This window comes from Lolium perenne, chromosome 1 (assembly GCF_019359855.2).
Source record: "Lolium perenne isolate Kyuss_39 chromosome 1, Kyuss_2.0, whole genome shotgun sequence".
Taxonomy (NCBI): Eukaryota; Viridiplantae; Streptophyta; class Magnoliopsida; order Poales; family Poaceae; genus Lolium; species Lolium perenne.
In genome coordinates, this window is record NC_067244.2 from 232,064,437 (window position 1) to 232,085,146 (window position 20,710).

A 20,710-nucleotide genomic window follows, 5' to 3' on the forward strand; every position below is an offset into this window, starting at 1 on the left:
AGCGCAGGTTCCCGATGAGAGTAAGGAACCTGCTACGGAGGATGAGAAGTGGCTCCTTGTCCCAGGAAAGATAGAGTAAGTAGTAAGGTGATTTCATTTTCGTTATGACACTTAGCATTTTCTAATGTTTGATAATTGTGCAGGAATTTCACATACACGGGGAAGAATGTCCGCGTGCCAGGGAGTCTGATTGGAGCTGCTATTAGGAAATGCGGCCGGGGATGTACACTCCGGTCCTTGGGGGCGAGTCCAAGCTAGCCTACACTTGGGAAGACTATGAGATAGCGCCTTACCCTGGCTTTGCTTCCGCCGCCGACGCCGTGATCAAGAAGTTTTGGGTACGTAATGCATACTCTTTGGGTTTCGTTCATATGTAGTTGATAACCACACCGTGATAACTCATGCCTCTCACACTTTCTGTTATGCTTGATTGCAGCGCAACTACAGGGTGGCGACTGAGCATAAGGATAGGGCGGACGTGGTGCTCCGTAACATGTGTCGGAAGTTGACACGGCAGCAGTGGTACAACCAGAGGATCACGTGCATCGGCCACTTCTATGCTGAGCAGGGCGTAAGGTACACAAAGCCTGAGATTGTGCAGGGACTCGCCCCGGCTATGACGATAGATGACTTCATGTCGGTAAGTAATTGTCAATGCGATTCTATGTACCGCGGCTAACTTGCAACTATATTGTTTGTTCTTCAAATGAGTTTTGATTTTGCAGGTTGTACCACATTGGGCTGATAATAATAAGAGGGCCGCCTTCATGGAGTTGGTCAAGAATTGGGTCGGCGAAACCCCGATTTCAAGGCCGTGAGCGACCGGAACAAGGCCAACCGTGGTTCTCGGGAACACACACCGCGGGGAGCAGCACCGATCGCTATCGGGAGCGTCTGGTACATATAAAAATGGAACAAGCTACATTTTTTTGATTTTCAATGATATGCATAACATTTGTTTTGTGATGCAGGGGAAGAAGCTCGGGAGGGAACTTGGTGAGATGGAAGCGTGGACGCACATGAAGCTGGTGACGCCCGGTCCGAACGAGCCTCGGCCCGCGCCTGAGATGTACTACGGCAAGGCCAAAGAGAACAAGGAAAGATACTGCGAGGAGTACGCCAAGCTCCATCCAGAGGTGGAGGACCCTATGACCGAGCCGGTCGACGAGGTGGCGATGATGCTGGCGGGGTACGGCCAGCCGCATGGACGTCCTGCCTGCCTTGCTGGGGGTTTCAAGCCTCAGAGGAACTTCACGCAGATCAAGGCTACCCTCCCCTCCGGCAGCTACGCTACCTCCTCGCGGACTACATGCCGTTCTCGGGTAGAGGTTGATGTAAGTCATCCACACTTTCATCCTCTCGTTTTGACTCTTGTTCCCGAATGGCTATGTTGATGAGACGCATTATTTCTGAAATTGTAGACTCAGCTCGAGGAGGCCTATGCGCGAGCTTACGAGGAGTATCTCGAGAAGGTTAAGGAGCATGACCTTGTGAAAGATGCCTATGTCCAGTGGACGAGCAACCAGATGGCGGTAAGTTTCAATCTCTATGGTTGCAAAACATCATAAGTCCCCATGTTTGAATCTGAGCTATCTCTCCCGTTTCTTGCAGAGTTTCACTCGGTTCATGATGACTGGAGTGCGAGAGGAACCACTCCGCAGCCACCTCATCCGGGGCCGACGCCAGTGTTCCCGTCCAAGGAGGAGTTCTATATCATGTACAAGCGTCAGCGTCAGTTGACCCCGGTAAGTTGCTAACTTGGCTAAGTTGCTAACTTGGTGTGACATGGCTAAGTTGCTAACTCCCTCCAACATGTAGGGATTGGGAGAATCCGGGAACGACACTCCTTGTGGTACGCCGATGCACCCGGTCGCCATTCTCCTGGTGCTTCTGCCGAACCTCGGCATTTTTCTGGTTCCGGTGGCTCTCGTCGTGGTTCTACCTCCCCGAGCACCGTCGAGATACAGCGGCCTCACTTCACCCACTCGGAGCTAGATCGTCTGTAGCTAGATCGTCACTCGGGTGGTGCACCACCATAGTTTCTACATTGTACTAGCACATGATGACACGCTCCATCTTTGTAGTGGATCCGGTGTATGTACCATGGTCTTGTATGCTATATTTGTGCTATTTGTGAGATTTGATGCTATATTTGTGAGATTTGGTGCTATACGGTGATATCTGTGTGCTATATGGTGATATATATGTTACTGCATATTCAATCCTATAATATGTGCATTTTCTGCGATTTTTTGAGCAAACGAGGCCAAATTGGCAAAAATCGAAAAAAAGCTCTGGCTGTGCCGACGGTGTCACCGTCGGCACAGCCCGTAGCTGTGCCAAATGGCAGGGTATGTGCCGACGGTGACACCGTCGGCACAGCCAGCCCGATTTCGCGCGATTTTCCAGTTTGAACAGCCACCGTTTTGCCGCCATTCTGGGAAAAAAAAAAGAAAATTGTGCCGACGGTTACACCGTCGGCACAGCTGGGGACGTTGACGGCGCCGGCGTGACGGCTGGTTGGCTGTGCCGACGATGAGACGGCCGACGGCCACCGTCCAGCCGTCGGCGTACGGCTGTGCCGACGGTGAAGTTCTGTGCCGACGGTGCACGCGCAGACCCCGACGCCTGCTGTGCCGACGGGGAGACGCCGACGGTGACCGTCGGCAGAGACGGTGCCGACGGTGAACGTTGTTGTGCCGACGGTGCGGGGCCGTCGGTGTAGCTGGTCGTCCCCGTAGTGAGTCAGGGCCGTTCCCATGGAGGTCTTCCCGACGTGATGTTGCTGAGTATTGCCAAATATGGGGACTCACTCGTGGAACAAGTGATCTGCACGATCACGTGCAGGGTGAACCTTCACAGCAAGCGCTCTGCAAATTCTCAGACTTCATCTGAATCTTCATCACTACCATCGGGTAGCACCGACGGCAAAATCGTCGCCTGCCGTGGATCTCTACCACGTGCGCGCGCCGGGCTCCTACTCTCGGTCCCGTCAAGCAGCTCGCATCCAGGGCCAATGCCGGCCCTCCGTCGCCCTCTTGGTGCTCGACTACTGTTCCTCCCGTTGTCCCTAACCCGATCTGGTGAGGGTGGTCTGCCGGTCGCGGGTGGACGACGGCGCACCTGTCGAGGACGGCCTCGTGTTGTCTGTGAGTTTGCAACAAATCAGTGCTAGCAGGGTGCACTGTCACCTGCGATGCACAGGCCGTGCTGCCTTCTGCTGTACGCCTGCACCTACGACTGAATTCTGCAAGTATACTACAAACATCAGAGATCAGATTTTATTGGCGTGTGTTATGCCGTGGATACCTATATTTTATTGTGGCCAAGCTAAATATATCATGTGATGCGTCTCAGAGAGCCTGAATTCAGTTTGTTGTGGTTGATTGTCCGAGCGAATTTGTTGTGGCCCCATTGTTGCACCGCGGCTGGTCTTGGTTACTAGATCAGCATCGAAGGATTAGCCTGATGGTTTTGTTTTTAATTAAATACATGGTTGGTTTCTTCTACACTATAAATTATGGAGTATTTTTACATACTAATGATAAAATAGATGTATCTACTAATTGAATATTGTGGAGTGCATTATGTTTGATCGACACCTTTGAATGCAAATGTGTACAGTATGATTTTGGGACCTAAATACAGGGAAGGGCTTGATGAATTTTTCTTTCGATGAATTTTGTTCACCTCTTTGTTTATTTTCGACAAGTTTGAGTTGTCTACAAAATGTTTGCGTTATTTGTAGCACATAAAATATCTACTACTCTACTATTCGAGATGATTTGTACTTTTAATATGCATTATTATACCAGCAATAATTAACTTTGTTGGGTTATCTCTCCTCCCTCTTGCAAGGAACGAGAAAAAGCACTATGACTAGATGATAGCTACAGAAGCACTCGGATTGACCCGTAGCAACGCACGGGCATATTTACTAGTTTGTAGTAAAAAAATACAAGAGGATAACGTAATGAACCAAAGGCATGAATTTGACAAATCTTCATGCACTTGAATCACATAATTCACAACGATGTAGAGAGTATTAGTATAGTATAAATTAATAGCATGGATATTAATGTTTTGCTCGGGGATGGAAAAGGACATATGTAGTGCCGCCTTCATCTCTAATCGGAAGTATCAAAAACAATGACCGATGATAATTACAATGAACCATGTAGTTGTGTATTATGTTAACCTGATAGAACTGTTGGTTCATCCAAACCAGATAGATTATCAACATCAGCTCAGGTTGAGTAGTTATGATCTCAATCAGAGCTAGTATCAAGCATTACAACTGCCGCTTAAACTTAATGGATTCTTATTGGTATCATCCAAATTATAGGAATATTGCAAATAGTTGGCTTCAGTCCACCAGTAGCACAATACCCCCTGTAGCACAACAATGTCCCTTGTTCTGACAATTCAGCAAGCACCTAGGTCAACACATCAGAGATTGGGGATGCAAAGCTGCAAAGCGATATTGTAACATTTCATAATGCCCTAGCCACTATTTGGTACCATCAATCTATCTATCCATGGAAGCTAGTTCTCTTTATTCACTGTATCGGGGCAATTAAGGTAAATATTGACTCTACAAAAATTACACGAATTGAGTCAAGCCACACCTACTTGTGATCCACAGTGTGCATTTTGTCTCCCTACATATATCTCTGAAGGATAACATGCAACTAGTGGCCCATGAAGTGAAGCTAGCAAGTGAGAGTAGAAAAAATACATGCATTGAATCAAGCCACAACTGCTGCTTGTGATGCATAGTGAGCATTTTGTCTCCCTACATATACCTTTGAAGGATAATACGCAATGGGTGGCCCATGAAGTTCTTGCCCCATATTATGTTCTTGCCTTGTGTAGGATTTTTTTATCCCTTCAACTAAATTATATGTCGCTAAAAGAGAAACTTAAGAATGTAATCACACCCTCCGGTATGAGAGACATTGGGAAAACAATTTAACCATTCGCAGTTTCTTCAGCTGCAACATGTGCGCTTCTTAGACTGAGACTGAGAGTTTCTTTCGCTTGTAGTGTTTCCCTTCCCTGAGATTTGGTCTATATTCCTAATAAGCCCCATATACACAACAGTCCAACATGAACTGCACGCTTGTTGATCTTTTGTAGATTGCAACATTTCAATTTGGATGAAGAAGGTCACTTAAGCTATTCACAACCTCCTGTCAAACATGCTCTTATGGTTCCAATAGGCAATATCCTAGGGAAAAAAGTGTATTCAGGCACATCATATGTCAATTTGTAAATACGTTTCCCATTGTAGCACCAGCGAGATAATCAGTAGAACAGTCACACACACACACACACACACAAGCATGTTGTTATTTCACACTTTCAAAGCAAGAAAATTCCAAGGTCTACAGAAGTATATACTTCATGCTTCATACAAAGCATCAGCGGCTGATCAATGTACAAATGCAGAATACTAAGAGAGAATCCTGGCTCTTTAGAAACCCTGCAGAAAAAAAAGCCAGATTGCTTCAGAAGCTTGAAGAAGGATCGTATGTAAATTATAAATTAGCAGAGATCGAAATTTAATTGTTTGCTTAATGTCACATAGCAGGGCTGTAAATGAACGTCTCTCCTTCGAGGCAGATCGCAGAAGCAATAGCCACCATAAGCACTGCTTCCGCCGCCGTCGCTTGCGCAGGCCCCAGCCGGCCGCAGCGCTCTCTGGCCGATCCCTCCGAACTGTCTCCTACGTCTGAATATCGAGCCTGTTCCCCTCATCTTGCTGCTACGCCGTTCATTCCTAGTCTCTCCCGGCCATCCACAGCTCCACTGCCACCCACCCGGAGGGCGCCGACCTCCGCAAGCCCCCGGAGGTCTTCTTCGTCCTCTGCGATGACTGGTTCTTGCCTTCTTGGACGCCAGTAATTGAGGGATTTTCTGTCTGAATTTTTTAGCTAATCGAACTTTGTTCATTGCACACTCTGCTCATATTTTGGCTTGTTTGGTTTCATTATCTCTCTTGTTGGCGGTCTTGGAAATTTCATGTCGACTCAGTGTGATTAAGTCACGGGCAATACATATTACAACTTGAAAATACATAGCTAGTTTCAATCTTAATACAGAATTTTACAACAACAGGTAATGCAAATATGCAATTGTGCAAAGCTGGCATAAGCTAACTGTATAGCCAAGCACATACACGACAAATGCTGCTTAGTCTTTCTTGTTTTTAGTACAAAGCGGCGAGTGATTTTTTGTATTACAAGGGTAATAACCCTTTTCGGACTATTATTGTGAAACGAGGCAAGCGCTGCAGCGCTCGGATCCATGATTTCAGTGATTTGGCTATTCCTTTTTTTTTGTTGGAGTCAAAGCAAATATAGCTTCAGCTTATGTATGTAATGCACTATAGGTTTCTGCCATACTTCCTTGAAAATATGCAGGCAGTTCCCTGAAGAATGGAAATAAAATAGATTTCACGCTATTGTCGTCCCAACCTAGTTTCTGCCACCAGTCATTTTTGCCGAGTATGAGTGGCGCACTCTCTTCTTTTAGCAACCTGGTTGGCAGTTTCTCCAGCATACAACACTCGTACACAACCAAGCGCTGCAAGCACGGGAATGAGAGTGTGTCATCACATATGTTGTGCAGGTTCATGAGAACACTTAGTCCGAGTACCTTGAGACGAGGAAACGGAGCCGTGGCAGCACATGACAAGGGTCCTTCGTCATCATCAGTACTCGCTAACTCCAACACTGAATAACAATCAACCACATATACCTCCTCTAGGCAGGGCAACTGCTTGATCCATGTGATTGTCCTGATGCTGTGGCAGCCTTCTATCTGTAGCGTACGAAGTAAAGGAAGGCAAAGATGAGGCACCACCCCTTTCCATACGATACTTTTCAGATTTTGGAGGTTCTTCAATCGGAGCTCATCAAGGATTTTAAAGTACCAGTCTGAATCCATATCCGTTTCACCTATCAGCAAGCTCTCCAAGCTTTCTATTCCATACAATGCTAAGGTATCAAGCTGGCGTGCCCTTGTTTTGCTAACGAGTGTAGGTGACATATGGAGACGTCGCAAGCCTTCAACTCCTTGTATATCAAGAAATCTCAAGGGCAGGTTGAAAATTCTGTGAAGGGACTCACAATCAGTAACCGTGAAGCCAAGAAATTGTAAGAATGCCAAACTCTCCAACTCCTCAATGTATGCCCGTGTTTTTTCCTCTGGAAAAGGACCGCTTTTGTACATATCAAGCACCCTCAGCAGACTTAGTGCAGATATGGTCCCATCTGGGATAGTTTTCAATTGATCTGTATATCCTAAATATAGGTACCTCAAACTTTTCAAGAACTGCAGCTCCACTGGGATCAATTGGAGTGGCGTTTCCGAAAGATTAAGGTACTGCAAGTTTACTAATGCTCCAATATCTGATGGGAGTTGTTGAATACTAGTTCTCGGTAGACTCAAGTGAGTGAGAGATGGAGTACTTGTAAAAAGGCCTGTAGGAACCTTGCAAATCCTCAAGTTTCTGTCCAGTACCAGAGTCAACAAAAGGTGAGCTGCGCAACTGCGAGCATCAGGAATGGCAACATCACTCTTGTTCCTAAGGGAAATTCTTTCAATACTACTGCTCCACTCTTGTGGCTCCACCTCTTCCCCACAGTGACGGACTAGCCAGTTCTTATTTGGTCCATCTCCTTGTTGGGTTGCTACAATCCAAAGAGCTACATCTCGGACGATATCATGCATCCTCACATAACTTTCCCCTCTAGGATGTTCTTCCAACAGGCAAGCTCTTTTTAAGCACCCAAGAACCGAGTGTCCTCTCAAATAGCTGTTCCTGACATCACCATCGTCACCTATTAACCCATGGCTCATCCAAATATCTATTGTATATGGCACATACACACAATCATGTGAAGTCAAGACAACGAAAAGAAAACATTGCTTTGTCCTCTCATCTGGCAGTTGGTCATAACTAACATACAGTACATGGTATAGGTCACTTCCTGCATCTGGAACTTTGTGGAACTGAGACTGTTGAAGCAACATCACAGTATGTTCCCATTCATGTTCACTTCTTTTTGATGCCATAGCCTGCCCAACTATCTTGAGCGCTAGTGGGAGGCCTCCACACTTTTCCACAATGCTCTTGGCATAGCCTTTGATTTGAGAATTACTGTTGGTTAGTTTATCGCATCCTGCATTTACTTCAAAGAGACTCCACGCTTGGTCAGACTTTAGCCTTTGTAGCATAATCACATGAGCATGCGCTTGCATTCCATGACAGACATGTTGTAAACGTGTTGTGATAATTACCATCTGCCTATTCCGAGGGCCAACTTGTGTGGAACCTTGTGGTACGCCAACATTGACTAGGTCCAGCATTTGCCAAAGGTCATCTATCAACAACAGAAACCTCCTTTCCTTCAAGAAGTTGTAAATGGATGCAGATCTAGAAATGGAGCTTTCATCATGTCCTAGTGCCAGGCCGAGCTGGGCTGCGATATTATGCTGAACTGTACTCAGATGTTGTTGCTGACCTACTTCCACATAAATGACATGATCGAATTCATGCGCTTCTGCAGCGCCGCTGAAGACGTTGTTTAATTGCTTAAGTAGAGTTGTTTTGCCTGCACCTCCCATACCACATATCCCAATGAAACTCATGGTGCAGCCTTGTTTGATGTCACCAACAATCTTGTCTTTGTACTCAGTCTGCCCCACAATGTTAGGTGGCAGAGGTAGCTCTCTGCCAACTGGGGGAAGCAAACTGAAGATACTACCATCCCGTGGAACTATTTTGTTTAGCTCCTCGGCATCACTCTTTGTCTTGGCAGCAGCTTTACCAATCCTATAGTTGAAGAAACAATTCCAGGAGCAACCAAAGAAATGTATTTTCCTTCCCTCATACTTATTGTTGATCATGTACGATTCGTCTACTGCTGATCGAGCACTATCTATCCACCGTTGTGCTTGCTCTGTGAGTCTTTTGCTCTGGAGTTCACCCAGTTGAATTTTCTCCTCAATAGTGTCTTTGGCGTCTTTCAAATATGTAGTAGCCTTTGCTAGTCTACCAACACTAGTGTTGGGTTTCAGGCAGTAGCTAGAGTGCCGCTTAATTGGCTTCCATATCTCATTTGCAAAGACGCCGACTACTGGGGAGAGTAGCACATGCAAAATCTGAGACATGGGGATTGCTGGCAAGAGCAAATGAAGGTATGTTCCAAATCAGTACAGGCTCGAGGTATTAGAAAAGTATATTAAGAGCAATTTTCAGTGTGAAGCAGGTCTCTAATTTTCTATAAATGAAAATAACTGCCTTTACTTTAAGTTTTAACACAATTAGAAGTATGCGTATCCTGTGGATAACTAATGTAAGTATTATGATCTAATCAATCATCTATATTTATATGACATGTTCTAGACTAATTTCCAAATGAGAAAACAAAAATAGTACCTGATTATATTTGATTTGATAGCCAAAATTTTCTTGTCTGCTGTCATACTGAAATAAAACACATCTTTATTTTTCTGCAAAGAGTGTTGTATACACGAAAACAATTTCATTTAACTCCAAAGAATTTTTTGACTGTAAAGCTCCAAAGTATGCGCTTTGTCCAATGTAGAACGTCATAATTCTCTGAATTTCATGGAAAACCTTTTGCAAGGAGGGAGCAATATATAGATCAGTACAGACAAGACAGTGCCCACTGGTTGTAGTTGGAAGATGTCGATCCGAACGGAGTTGATCAAGATTCAAGAGGGAGCAGCCTTCTGCTGCTAAACACCAACAGTTCTAGAGGAGCTGCTGACAAACGAAACTACTCTTGCTGGAGAAGGACAACAAGAAGACAGCATGAAAAATTTAGAAGCACCTGGATGTGGTATCCACCTCATTCCTGACTAAATTATTGCATGTGGCTTAAAACAAACAAATGTCTTGATCTACATCTAAAGAAGATGCAGCTGGCGAGAGGCTGCCTCAAGATCAAAATCTTTATCTGGCAGTTGGCGAGAGGCCGATCCAAAAGCGTAATGGTCCATCTAATGGGCAGTGTGCTCTTTGCGGCCAGGCTGAAAACATTGACCACATTTTCTTTGCTTGCCCTTTGGCTCAATTCATGTGGAGTGTGGTTCGTTCTGTTTTAGCCGTTACCTTGAACCCTTCGTGTTTTGCTGAGTTTTGTGCTATTTCGAATAACTTTTCGGGCAAAACAAAAAAAGGGTTCTTTGGATTCTTTTCGCTGCCATTATCTGGGTGCTATGGACAACGAGGAACAAGTTTACGATTGAAGCTAAGTTCCCTAGACAACCTGCTGCCTGTACTTACCAGACTATGATACTTATGCAGCAGTGGAGGCCACTAATCAAGCCTGACGTTCTCCCTCCCCTCGACGAGCTGATCAAGATGCTGAAGAAGTCCTATGAGGAGACGGCCACCCCAGCTACCTAGATGTCTGCCCCCTAGTTATCTGGTGTTTAGTTTCATGTCGTGCTGCTTTGTTTAAACTTATGTTCAAGTGTTGAGCCTGAGGCTATGCTGTAAAACTAGAGCTGGTATCCCCAGTGTTTGTGTGTGATGCCACCTGCGCCATCGGGCTCTATTAATTTAAAGCCGGGCACACGTTGTGCCTTCCGTCTAAAAAAAAGAAGAAGCAGCTGCTATCCCACTAAGGGAGTAGTTTATTGGATAGAGGCTTGATGTGTGGGTGTGGTTCATGGCATGCTTTGTTCATCTTTTGGACAGAACCCAGTCGGTCTGTGTGTTAGTTCAAGCATCTCTCTCAGTTCGCAATCAGTATGTAGATTAGTTACCGGTTAGCCACCAGCTATGCAAGCATGACTTATTCGTCGTGCAACCAACACAATTAATTGTTTAAAATAACTTATCCGTGCATGGAGCTCTGACTTTTTTCCAATTATATTACTCACGTGACATTAATATTATGCATGCTAAATTGCTTCTTTCTCCGACTTTGCAACGGGTTCGGCCTCTGGTCACAATGACATGCTCCGCTTCAGCAATAACAAACCTTTGCATTGGAAGTGGAGCTTGCAGAGTATCCTCTTGAGATAGCGGATTCACCATGCACTGCAGTAGCAGCTCAGCAACACTCACAAAATGAATCGGAGAAAGGGCGTCCCCTTGGCAAACACCATGCTGACAAGAAAATTTCTTTCCCTGTACATGTTCAATAACACTGCTAATGTACCAGTAGACATGATCATATTCATCCAACACAGCCACACTTATCATCCAAACCTTGACATGCAAGAACTTTCATGATTGCTTGGTGCTCCACCGGTGTCAAACGCCTTGGCGAAATCTAGTTTCAAATGATTACCTCTTTACCAGATTGCTTATTGGTGCAAAATACTCATTCGACCATCCCATGCAGTCCGGTCTAGTTTTCGTTTTTAGGTACCCATACTGGTTATCATGGACCAAATCAAGAATTATATTTTGAAGACGATTAGCGGCTTTGTAAGCAATTTAAGACAAATATTTAGTAATGAAATGGGCTGATAATCATTTGCACCTTTTAGTGAAAGAACCTTTGAGATCAAGGTAATGAACGAGTTCGTTGATGCTCTGTAAATTAACTGTACCCTCACAGAAATCATGATACAGGTGGTAAAAAAAATCATATTTTAGATGCTCTGTACCCTCACAGAAATCATGACACTGGTGGTAAAATCATATTTTAGATACTATGTAAATTAACTCACAGTAAAAAATCATATTTTATAATCGACAACATACTTTGAGAAACAAACCTGAGAACTCATCCGGCCCTGGTGACTTGTCAGATGACATGTGTGCAACCACATTGTCAATTTCTTCATGAGTGAAGGGACTAGACAAATCAGCCAGGTTATTCAAGGGAGTAAAGAATTGTGCAAAGTTCAGACTATGAGAAGTGGGAACCAAAAGATCCAGTCCGACATAGAATTGCTGCCTTTTCATGATGATCATCTGCCACTTATCCATCCTCCCTCTTCAAGGAAGCGGTGGAGTTTGAATGGTTGTCATTGAGTGGAAGACCGAGGTGTTTTCATCTCCTAGCCGAGCCCATCTAGCAGTAACACCGTTTTCGCCAGTATTCTTGTTTACAGAGCAGAAGGTGCTGCAGCCGGGTTTTTTTTTACTATATTTCAAAAATTCCACTCCGAAAGATGCAAGGCATGTTCCTCTTCATACCCATCCAAGAGTAACATAATATCATTGCAATTATGAATAAACGTTTGCAAAACCGATAAATTAGTACTCCATGCTTTATCCTTTGCAAAGGAGTTTGAATTTTGCTGATAAGCTTTTTTGCACTGTCCCTAGGACAGTTAATATCCCACAACACTTGTACATTGTCAAGAAAGCCTGGCATACGAATCAAATGATTCTCAAATCAAATGATACTTATGCAGCAGTGGAGGCCACTAATCAAGCCTGACGTTCTCCCTCCCCTCGACGAGCCCGACATATAAGTGCCCACTGACACAACACATGGCACGTGATCCGAGGTAGGTTTAGCAAGATGTTTAACCAGTGTTGGGGCATTTTATGGACCAGGCATGAGATGTGAAACAACAGTCTAACTGAACTAGAAGAGGGTCCAGTACGTTGCATGTTATTCCAGGTGTAAGAACATCCCAAAATTGGAGCTCAATGAGACATAAGTAACTAATTATTTCGTTAAATGTGGCAATGTCATTCAGATTGGCCCCTTGAGTAAATGCTCCTCGGTGAGGTCTTCTCGGTCTATGCTGCACTGCTCGATCCCTATTCGCTGCATAGCTATCTGAAGAAATGCAGGCGTCAGAAGCTTTTGAAACTGAAGAAGCCTTGCGCCTGATATCTAGAAGCTCTTGGTATTTATATCCCGCATTATGGTGCCTGGTGCAACAACGGACTTGAGTTTGGGTTGATGGAGTCACTGTCTTACAATCTTACTTGCACGCCCACGTCTCGGCACTACTTGAGTAGCAGGAACAGCCAACTAAGCTTCATCAGGTATCACCTGAAGATCGACAGCTTTAGAATGGTCCTGAGAGTGCTGTCCCTCAGACAAATCAGCTAACTGTGTCTCCAGAAAGCCTAGCTGTACCAGTTCCACCTCTGAAGAAGATGCCGATGATTCAGCAACATCAAGCAGCCCAAAACTCAGCTAATGTCAGAGCTTGGCGCCAAACTCTGCACATCATCAAAGCAAATCAACTGACCAGTTTCGTATAACAGCAGGTTACCGAGGGCTATCCCCAAGATCTCTTCTTAGGATAGATGATCCTATTGATTGTGATCATTTCAGCATAACCCCAAACAAGAGACAGAACTGCGTTACCAAAGCTTTCCGACAGAAACTGCACTAGGCCAGGCAAGCTCAAAATCTTCTTCGTCCATAAGCTGACACAAGTCAGGAAAAGGTACAGGCTAATGAAGTGTATAACATAGCACCAATGAACTGAATCAGAACAAGGAAATTAACAGGCAAGAAAACCATATCCCCACAGGCCCACACTGGGCCCAGACATGCACACTAGCGGAAGAACTACCCACCAAGCTCAGACTGTATATCAAACAACACCTCTGAACCTGTAGTAGTAGCCGGAGTACCATTTGCTTCAACAATAACCGGGGTACCATTTACTTCAACAATAGGGATGGCCTCAAATTTAGACTAAACAGCAGAGCTGGCTGTCGTGTGCGGATACGTGGACATCAGGAGTAACACATAACCCCTTCATTTTTTCGGCAGTGGGGTGTCTCTCTCAAACTGCAAGAGCACAAGAACACCAAGGTTTTACCAAGGTTCAGGGCGCCCTAAGGCTAACAGCTCTATGGCATGCATGTCTGATCGTATTGCTTGTTGATGAATGAAGTCGCGTGGAGTTTACAGGGGAGGGTATTCCTTGCCGGGAGCACTTGTCAAGGGATGAACTACTACTCGAGCCTCTGAGTTATCTATCTATCTCTCTTCTCCAACTGTGGCTCTTCACCCCATGAATCCTCTATCTTCCATCTTTCTTTCCCCCCGTTCACTGCCTGGCCATGGTCCTCCTTTTATATCTAAAGGGGATACCACAAAAGCCTCAGGCTAGCACGTTACTAGCAGCGGATGGTCAAATCGTGACGAGACTGATTGATACGCGACAAAGGGGCATCAGGCGACGGAGAGGCACCAGCGTACTATCTTGTCTCGTGACCTGGGGGCACACTAAAAGAAATCTGGTGGTCTATAACATTTTATCCGTGACACACCTGCAAAATGTCACTGATTCTGTGACGTTTTGGACCAAAACGTCACAGCCTGCCTGAGGTCCTCAAAAACCCATAAATGTATGACAAAATGGGCAATTTGTCACAAAAACGTCCAGGGGCAGCATTTTGAGTGTGTACATGCCCATTCTAGCTGTGTTTGATTTTAATTTTAGGCCGGTAATTTCGAAGATGTATACATGTAGGATCCATCTGTCATATTATTTTTTCATTTTGTTCGAATTACTACGAACTCACGTGTTTATCTTCTTTTTTCAGAGGACAGCCTCCCACCTGACGTGCTAAAGCACTTCACTAGCGATGCTTCTACCGAAGGGCGAAAAACAATGATTATGGGCGGACGGGGACCAAACCACAAACCTCGACCCACTCGTAGAAGAATCCGAAGCACTACAGAAGCTGACGCTTGTTATACTGAATCAAAGAACAACTCTATTTGGCGAGAAAAATAATAACTGACGGCAGTGGCAATTGAAGACACGATCTCGACCATGGATTAGCACGTATAGTACTGACCAGTAGGCAATGAAGAGATTTACAAGCACTGGAATCGCGAAGTTCACAAGGCTGAGTATACCATGGTTTTAAAGGCGCCAAGGCGTCCTAAGGCGAAGGGGGGCGCTCCGACGCTTAGGCGACGCCTAGGCGCCTAAGGCGGGCGTTTTTCTAAGGCGGAGGGGGAGCGCTTGGACGCTTAGGCGTCCCTAAGGCGACGCCTTTAAAACCATGGAGTATACTAAAATTACAATCGCCTTGCTGACAGATGGAAAATGACACATGTAGTGCCGCCTTCATCTCTAACTTGGGGATTATAAAAATAATAGCCAGAGGACACTTAAAATGAATCCACTAGCTGTCAGCCCCAGTTTGTGGAATGTATTGTTGGTTCATTGAAATCAGATCGATTATGAACACTAGCTAAGCTTTGCCTAGTGATGATCTCAATCAGATTCAAGTTAGTCTCATGTACTACTACAGCTGCAGCTCAAACTACCGAAACTGCAGGAATACTTGAGAGTACTCATAATTAGCTACATTTACAGTCTACCTACCAGCGGGAAGCAAACTAAAATACTAGTATTACGAAAGCATCAATGTGGCAATGCCCCCATTTATTCATTCAGTAAATCCAGCAAACACATTCATCAGAGATGACAGGGGATACAAAGCCGCAGAGAGAGAGAGAGAGGACTGACCTCTCATCTCTTGATGGATCAGAGCTTGGAGGCGAAGCTCCTGGCCTTGTCCTCATCGCTCTCCTCAACAATCCCAACCTTCCTGCACGCGTCGGGGAACATGGAGACCCTGATGGAGGCGTAGACGGCGCCGTCCCACTTCCTGGCGGCGAGCTCCTCGGCGAGCCTGAGCGCCTCGGCGGCGGTCTCGGGCGCGCCGGGGCAGACGACGTCGACGATGCCCATCTCCCTGGCCTCGGGCGCCCGGAGCTTCCGGCCGCGGAGCAGGACGTCGCGGAGCGCGTGCGCGGCGGTGACCTTGGCGCGGAAGAGCGCGACGAAGTAGGGCGGGAGGGGCAGGCCGATGTCGACCTCGCTCATGTAGAGCACGCCGCGGTCGGCGCGCATGACGCGGTAGTCGTGGCAGAGCGCGAGGAGGAACCCGCCGGCCGAGGCGTGGCCGGTGACGGCGGCGACGGTGGGCATGGGGAGGGCCAGGAGGTCGGCGGCCACGGGGCGCAGCGCGGCCACCAGCTCCCCGAGCTTGGCGCGGGAGGTGCCCGCCCACCCGATGTCGAGACCGTTGGAGAAGAAGCGGCCCTCGGCGACGGTCACCAGGGCCGCCCCCGGGCCGGATTGGGCCGCTTGGGCCGCGACGGAGGCGAGCGCGGCGCGGATGGAGGCGATGAGCGCGTGGCCCAGCCGGTGCTCGCCGTCGCCCGTGAGGGTGAGCACGAAGACGCGGCCGCGCTTCTCCAGCGTGCACATCGTGGGCGGCGGCGGCCTTGGGTTGTGTGTGGAGTTGGGTGTTGGGTTTGGTGGCGTGCGGAAGAGACGAAGTGTACCTGCCACCGGAACACGGTGGGTGGCGTGTGGGTTTTATCGCGCGGCGTCAGCGGAGAACTCGACGAGCGGGCGGCCGGCGGCTTCTTACCGGCCGACGAATTGCGCGGCAGTTTAATCGGAATCCACTATCAACCGTAGCTCGACGATGTAACGGGCCGGCGGTAACATCATCGATGGCGTCATCTCGAAGCAGGGTACGTTGTGGCGAACGTTCGCGCCAACAACTAGTGATTTGCGGATAAGCTTTTCTTTAGATTATAGTAGTTCATGGATTTTTGTCTATGATGATGTTGAGTGGTACAAACCTGGACCAGTTCCCAGCTTCGGGTACCTGTCGGTTTCATGATTCACCAGTTCAACAACCAGGATTAACTACGAGCTTTGATTCGGATTTGGTCCATGTGGACAGCAGTGCTCTCGATTAAAGAAATAGAAAATGTATTTTTGAGTTTTATAAAATTCTGGAAAAAACCACAACCGTGCGAAACATCAACTCCAAATACTTCATATGTTAAGCTACACAAAAATAATAATAATGTAGATCTGAGTAGTACATTTTCTAATCTATAAAACATATCAGATTTTGTCTTTTTTATCCAACCCAAAATAAACAAGAAGTTTGGGTTAAGATTTTGCAAGATTGTGAGATATATTACTAACAATTTTCAGCATTATTTTCCGATTTATTTATAACTTGTAAAAAATATTTTCTATATGGTAGGAGCACTGAAGCTCAAGAGACAAAAACACTTTCCACTTTGATTTCCTCCAAAATACTCCTTCCTATCTAAATTATTAGGATGCATATCAGTTTTAGTCAAAGTCAAACATTATAAACTTTGATAAATGTAGTATAAAAATAATATTAACATCTACAGCACTAACTCAATCAACACCAAATATATTTTCATTTTGTATGCATTTGGTATTATAAAGTTAATATAAGTTTGACTTTGACCAAAACTAATATGCATCCTAAATTATGAAGGAGGAAGTAAAATAAAAACTAAATCCAACCGATCGCACAGCTTGCACCACCAGCCAATTCAGAGGAAATGGCAACAAACTCGAATTATGATTGCGGGGGGCATCTTATCCATGACTCCAAACTTATGTGTGCAACTTGCACGACCTGTCAATCCTACAGAAGAACTGAGAGGATTTTGATCCGGTAACAGCCTATAAGCTGATGGCAAGAGTACAGGCAGCATACAAACGAAACGCATAGTTCCAAGTGCATTGGTTTACAAATAATACTGGCAAGTCCACTGGGGATCACGTTTGTTTGCTTACAGCAGGTGTAATAGAGCGGGGCAAACAGATGAATCAGGGGTGCGATCCTCCATCTTAGGTACAAAATGGAACTAGTCTACTTCTGTGTAGCAGCAACTGTTAGCTTCTGAAACGTAATAGCTTTTGCCAATGGGAAAACTGCTACTACAGAAAAGCAATTCTCATGGTCGAAATTCAGTTCGAGTGTACCAACTGCAACTGCTCACACCACATTACCGAGTCTATTCATGCCAATATTATCAACTAACACATCCGAGTCACACAATTTGCACCTTCTCTGACATGGTCCAGCATGCTCAGGCGGGCAACTCGAGCTTCACGTTGTTCTTCCAACTGCAATGAACAACATCAAATTGTCCGTGAGCAAGGAGCATGTGCATGGCATGTGAAGTGCAACGACAATATGCAATTTACCTTAAGAAATAGTAGTAAAAGAAATCTGCATATAGACCTGTTTGGACCAAACCAGCGATCCAAGCTGAAAGAAACAGAACATTAGGAAACTAAATTCGGGGTAAACCCTGGGGCATGAAACACGAGTACAAAGATCTTTCGCCAACACAAAAAAAGAAAGATTGCTATAAATATAGGACTCACGGATCCATCTGCTTTGGTGACCCTCAGTGAAGTAACGGTACACCCAGTTTAGAATGTAGAATGCACGGTAGGCCCTGTAAAACAAGTATGTTTGGAGTGTAAACAAACGAAAATAACTGCTGATGCAGTGACGCAATTCATCTTCAGATGAATTTTGTTCTTGCTCTTTCATGTAAATGGTTTTTCAAGATTTTGAACTAAAATTTCTACAAAGTCAAAAGACTAATTCAAATTTGACTACAATATTTATATATGAAGTAAACATAACATAACCAACGTGGCTACTGGCTGCACCTAATTGAAATTTGGGAGGACGACTTGCCAGGGTCAACGTGTCTACTGGCTACAGCTAATTGAAATTTGGGAGCACGACTTGGCTGGGTCAACATGGCTACGGGCTACACCCAATTTAAATTTGGGATGCATCAAGTCAGATGTGCCCTGATTCAACTCCAACATAATATATGGACTTAATATTTTTCTACAAAAGAACTAAAACTACTTGGTTTCAACTTTCTCCTGATCAAATAGGTCCAGCAAAACAAACAACACATGTATATTACTGTATTATACATCTCAAACATAACATTTGGAGACTGGTATGGATGCATTGTCAGGGTAACATGTCTAACTTACATTCTCTCATGTTTGTTCTGTTTCCCTCAAATTTATATTCAAATATCATGTGAATTTAATACTCTTTCTCTAATTTGACTGTGCATAACATGAATGTCAAACACATAACCTAAGGCTAGTATTAAATTTTCCAATGAACGATCCACCACGTGATGGTTTTGGACTACCTATGTTTATGCTACCTTCTGCAGACACACACATAAGCCACTATCTTTTATGAACATAACATAAAATAAAAGTTATGTGAAGCATGAGATGAAAAGCAGTTCTTTTTCTTTCTGTATAGGGACATCAAAGGGAAGAACGCCAAGTAAACCGTCCATTTGGCCTAAAACTCGTACCCGAGAAAGAGAACATATTGTCCAGTCAAGTTATCCACATTTCTGCTTCTCTGGAGCAGAACTAACTGAGGGAGAATTGCCACTGCCTCCAGGTAAATGGAAAATGCCCAGCATATCTGCATAGTGACAATATAATGCACAACATGAGCATGATTGCCTAAAACTAGTCACATACACAATATAAGATAAGCTGCCCAAATGAACATACAAACAGATTGAACTGAATCTCTGGCTACTGTACATTGTGGTGGACAGTGTACAGACTCGCTAAAGATTTAAAGTTCCAAATGCATCAGATAGACATTCTTCAATTTCTGTTCAGTTAGCATATACTCCCTCCGGTCTCTTTTAATTGACTCGAATTTAGTATAGCTTTGTCTTTGTACTAAATTCGAGTCAATTAAAAAGAACCGGAGGGAGTACTTTCCTAGGTTTGTGGAACCTTCAGCTCAACATCCAAGTTTTCTAGTGTAACACAGACTGTTCTGTAAAGTAGATCGAATTGCTAACTGATGATATCGATCACGAATTTGTCAGATTTGAGCCATGTAATAACGCATTAGTCATTACTGCATAAAGAAAAGTTCCCCTACTTGTGTAAGGTCAAACTACAAAATGAGTTTAGCAGTGTGGCTCCACTGGACATACTCAGCTGAGTATGTCAAATGACAATGTCACATAGGGATCAGTAGCTAAGTTACGATGATAGTTAAATTAACATTTCACGGTAACAAGACAGGCCCTGAACGACCCTACTAAACGCAAATTTTTTTTTTTGAAAACCTACTAAACGCAAAATTTCTTGTAGTAGCATACAGATTTAGTAAAACGAATTGCACCATCACACATCTCGTAACACCATCAGTCAGTCAATCGATCAAATAATGCAGCAGCCAACCAAGATCAGAGAGAATTTTGACCTCGCGAATGGTGAATCGGTCGTTGAAGATGAGCGCGAGCAGGAACGCGGCGGCGGCGAGGATGGCGTGCCTGAAGGTGTCCTGCTCCCTGTCGTAGGTGCGGCGCACCTGCGGGTGTCGGCGCATGTACCAGACGATGGCGGCGGAGGTGGTGATGAAGACGAGCTTCATGACGGTGTTGTAGAGCGAGATGTAGTCGGTGAAGAGGTCGAGGTAGCGCGCGACGAAGACCGCCAGGTACAGCTCCTGCGTCTTCCTCGACACCCCTGCGACGCGCGCGCAGATCCGCGTGAGCGGCGGACCACGGAATCACCCACGGGAACGAAACCCTAGCGATGGGAATGGATGGAGTTTATTACCTGAGCAGGACTTGTTGGCGTAGATCTTGAGGAGGAGGACGATGACGGAGAAGAGGTGGGTCATGTCCCCCAGGAAGCGGAAGGCGTTCATGGCTGCTGCGGCGGCCGGCGGCGGCACGGCGGCGGTGGCTAGGGTTTATTGGGAGCTCCAGATGCGGAGGGGGAATGGCCGGGAGGAGCCGAGGTGGGGGGAGGCCAGCAATGGAAGGGAAGGGAAGGTGCGTGATCCCTGTCCCGAGCGGTGGGACCCAGTGGTCAGTGGCCGCGGGCCGCGAGAACC

The 20,710-nt window shown here is 45.5% G+C and overlaps 4 protein-coding genes across 7 annotated transcripts; 2 read left to right on the forward strand and 2 right to left on the reverse strand.

Moving 5' to 3' along the window:
* Positions 1–209: 209 nt before the first annotated feature.
* LOC127337882 (uncharacterized) lies at positions 210–818 on the forward strand. Its single transcript, XM_051364268.2, has 3 exons — positions 210–338; positions 437–640; positions 726–818. Exons 1-3 carry the CDS (start codon positions 210–212, stop codon positions 816–818), a joined length of 426 nt encoding a protein of 141 aa, XP_051220228.2.
* Positions 819–873: 55 nt separating this feature from the next.
* LOC139834492 (uncharacterized) lies at positions 874–5,927 on the forward strand. Its single transcript, XM_071824842.1, has 3 exons — positions 874–897; positions 972–1,334; positions 5,787–5,927. The coding sequence occupies exons 2-3, from the start codon at positions 1,002–1,004 to the stop codon at positions 5,925–5,927; spliced, it is 474 nt and encodes a 157-aa protein (XP_071680943.1). The 5' UTR covers positions 874–897; positions 972–1,001.
* LOC127326269 (enoyl-CoA delta isomerase 2, peroxisomal) lies at positions 5,263–16,425 on the reverse strand. Of its 4 annotated transcripts, XM_051353133.2 has the most exons (3): positions 15,460–15,603; positions 6,661–9,188; positions 6,061–6,588 (listed from the first exon to the last, which is right to left on the reverse strand). In XM_051353133.2, the coding sequence occupies exons 1-3, from the start codon at positions 15,464–15,466 to the stop codon at positions 6,373–6,375; spliced, it is 2,751 nt and encodes a 916-aa protein (XP_051209093.1). In that variant the 5' UTR covers positions 15,467–15,603; the 3' UTR covers positions 6,061–6,372. The 4 variants fall into 4 exon arrangements, with proteins under 4 accessions (XP_071681014.1, XP_051209093.1, XP_051209087.1 ...); XM_071824913.1 differs by lacking the exons at positions 6,061–6,588; positions 6,661–9,188 and adding an exon at positions 5,263–5,485 and having other exon boundaries at positions 15,460–16,410; XM_051353127.2 differs by having other exon boundaries at positions 6,061–9,188.
* A 1,069-nt stretch (positions 16,426–17,494) lies between these two features.
* Positions 17,495–20,681, reverse strand: LOC127326241 (ER lumen protein-retaining receptor A). The gene is made up of 6 exons (XM_051353103.2): positions 20,431–20,681; positions 20,072–20,337; positions 19,152–19,267; positions 18,175–18,248; positions 17,992–18,055; positions 17,495–17,910 (listed from the first exon to the last, which is right to left on the reverse strand). Exons 1-6 carry the CDS (start codon positions 20,519–20,521, stop codon positions 17,874–17,876), a joined length of 648 nt encoding a protein of 215 aa, XP_051209063.1. The 5' UTR covers positions 20,522–20,681; the 3' UTR covers positions 17,495–17,873.
* Positions 20,682–20,710: the final 29 nt, after the last annotated feature.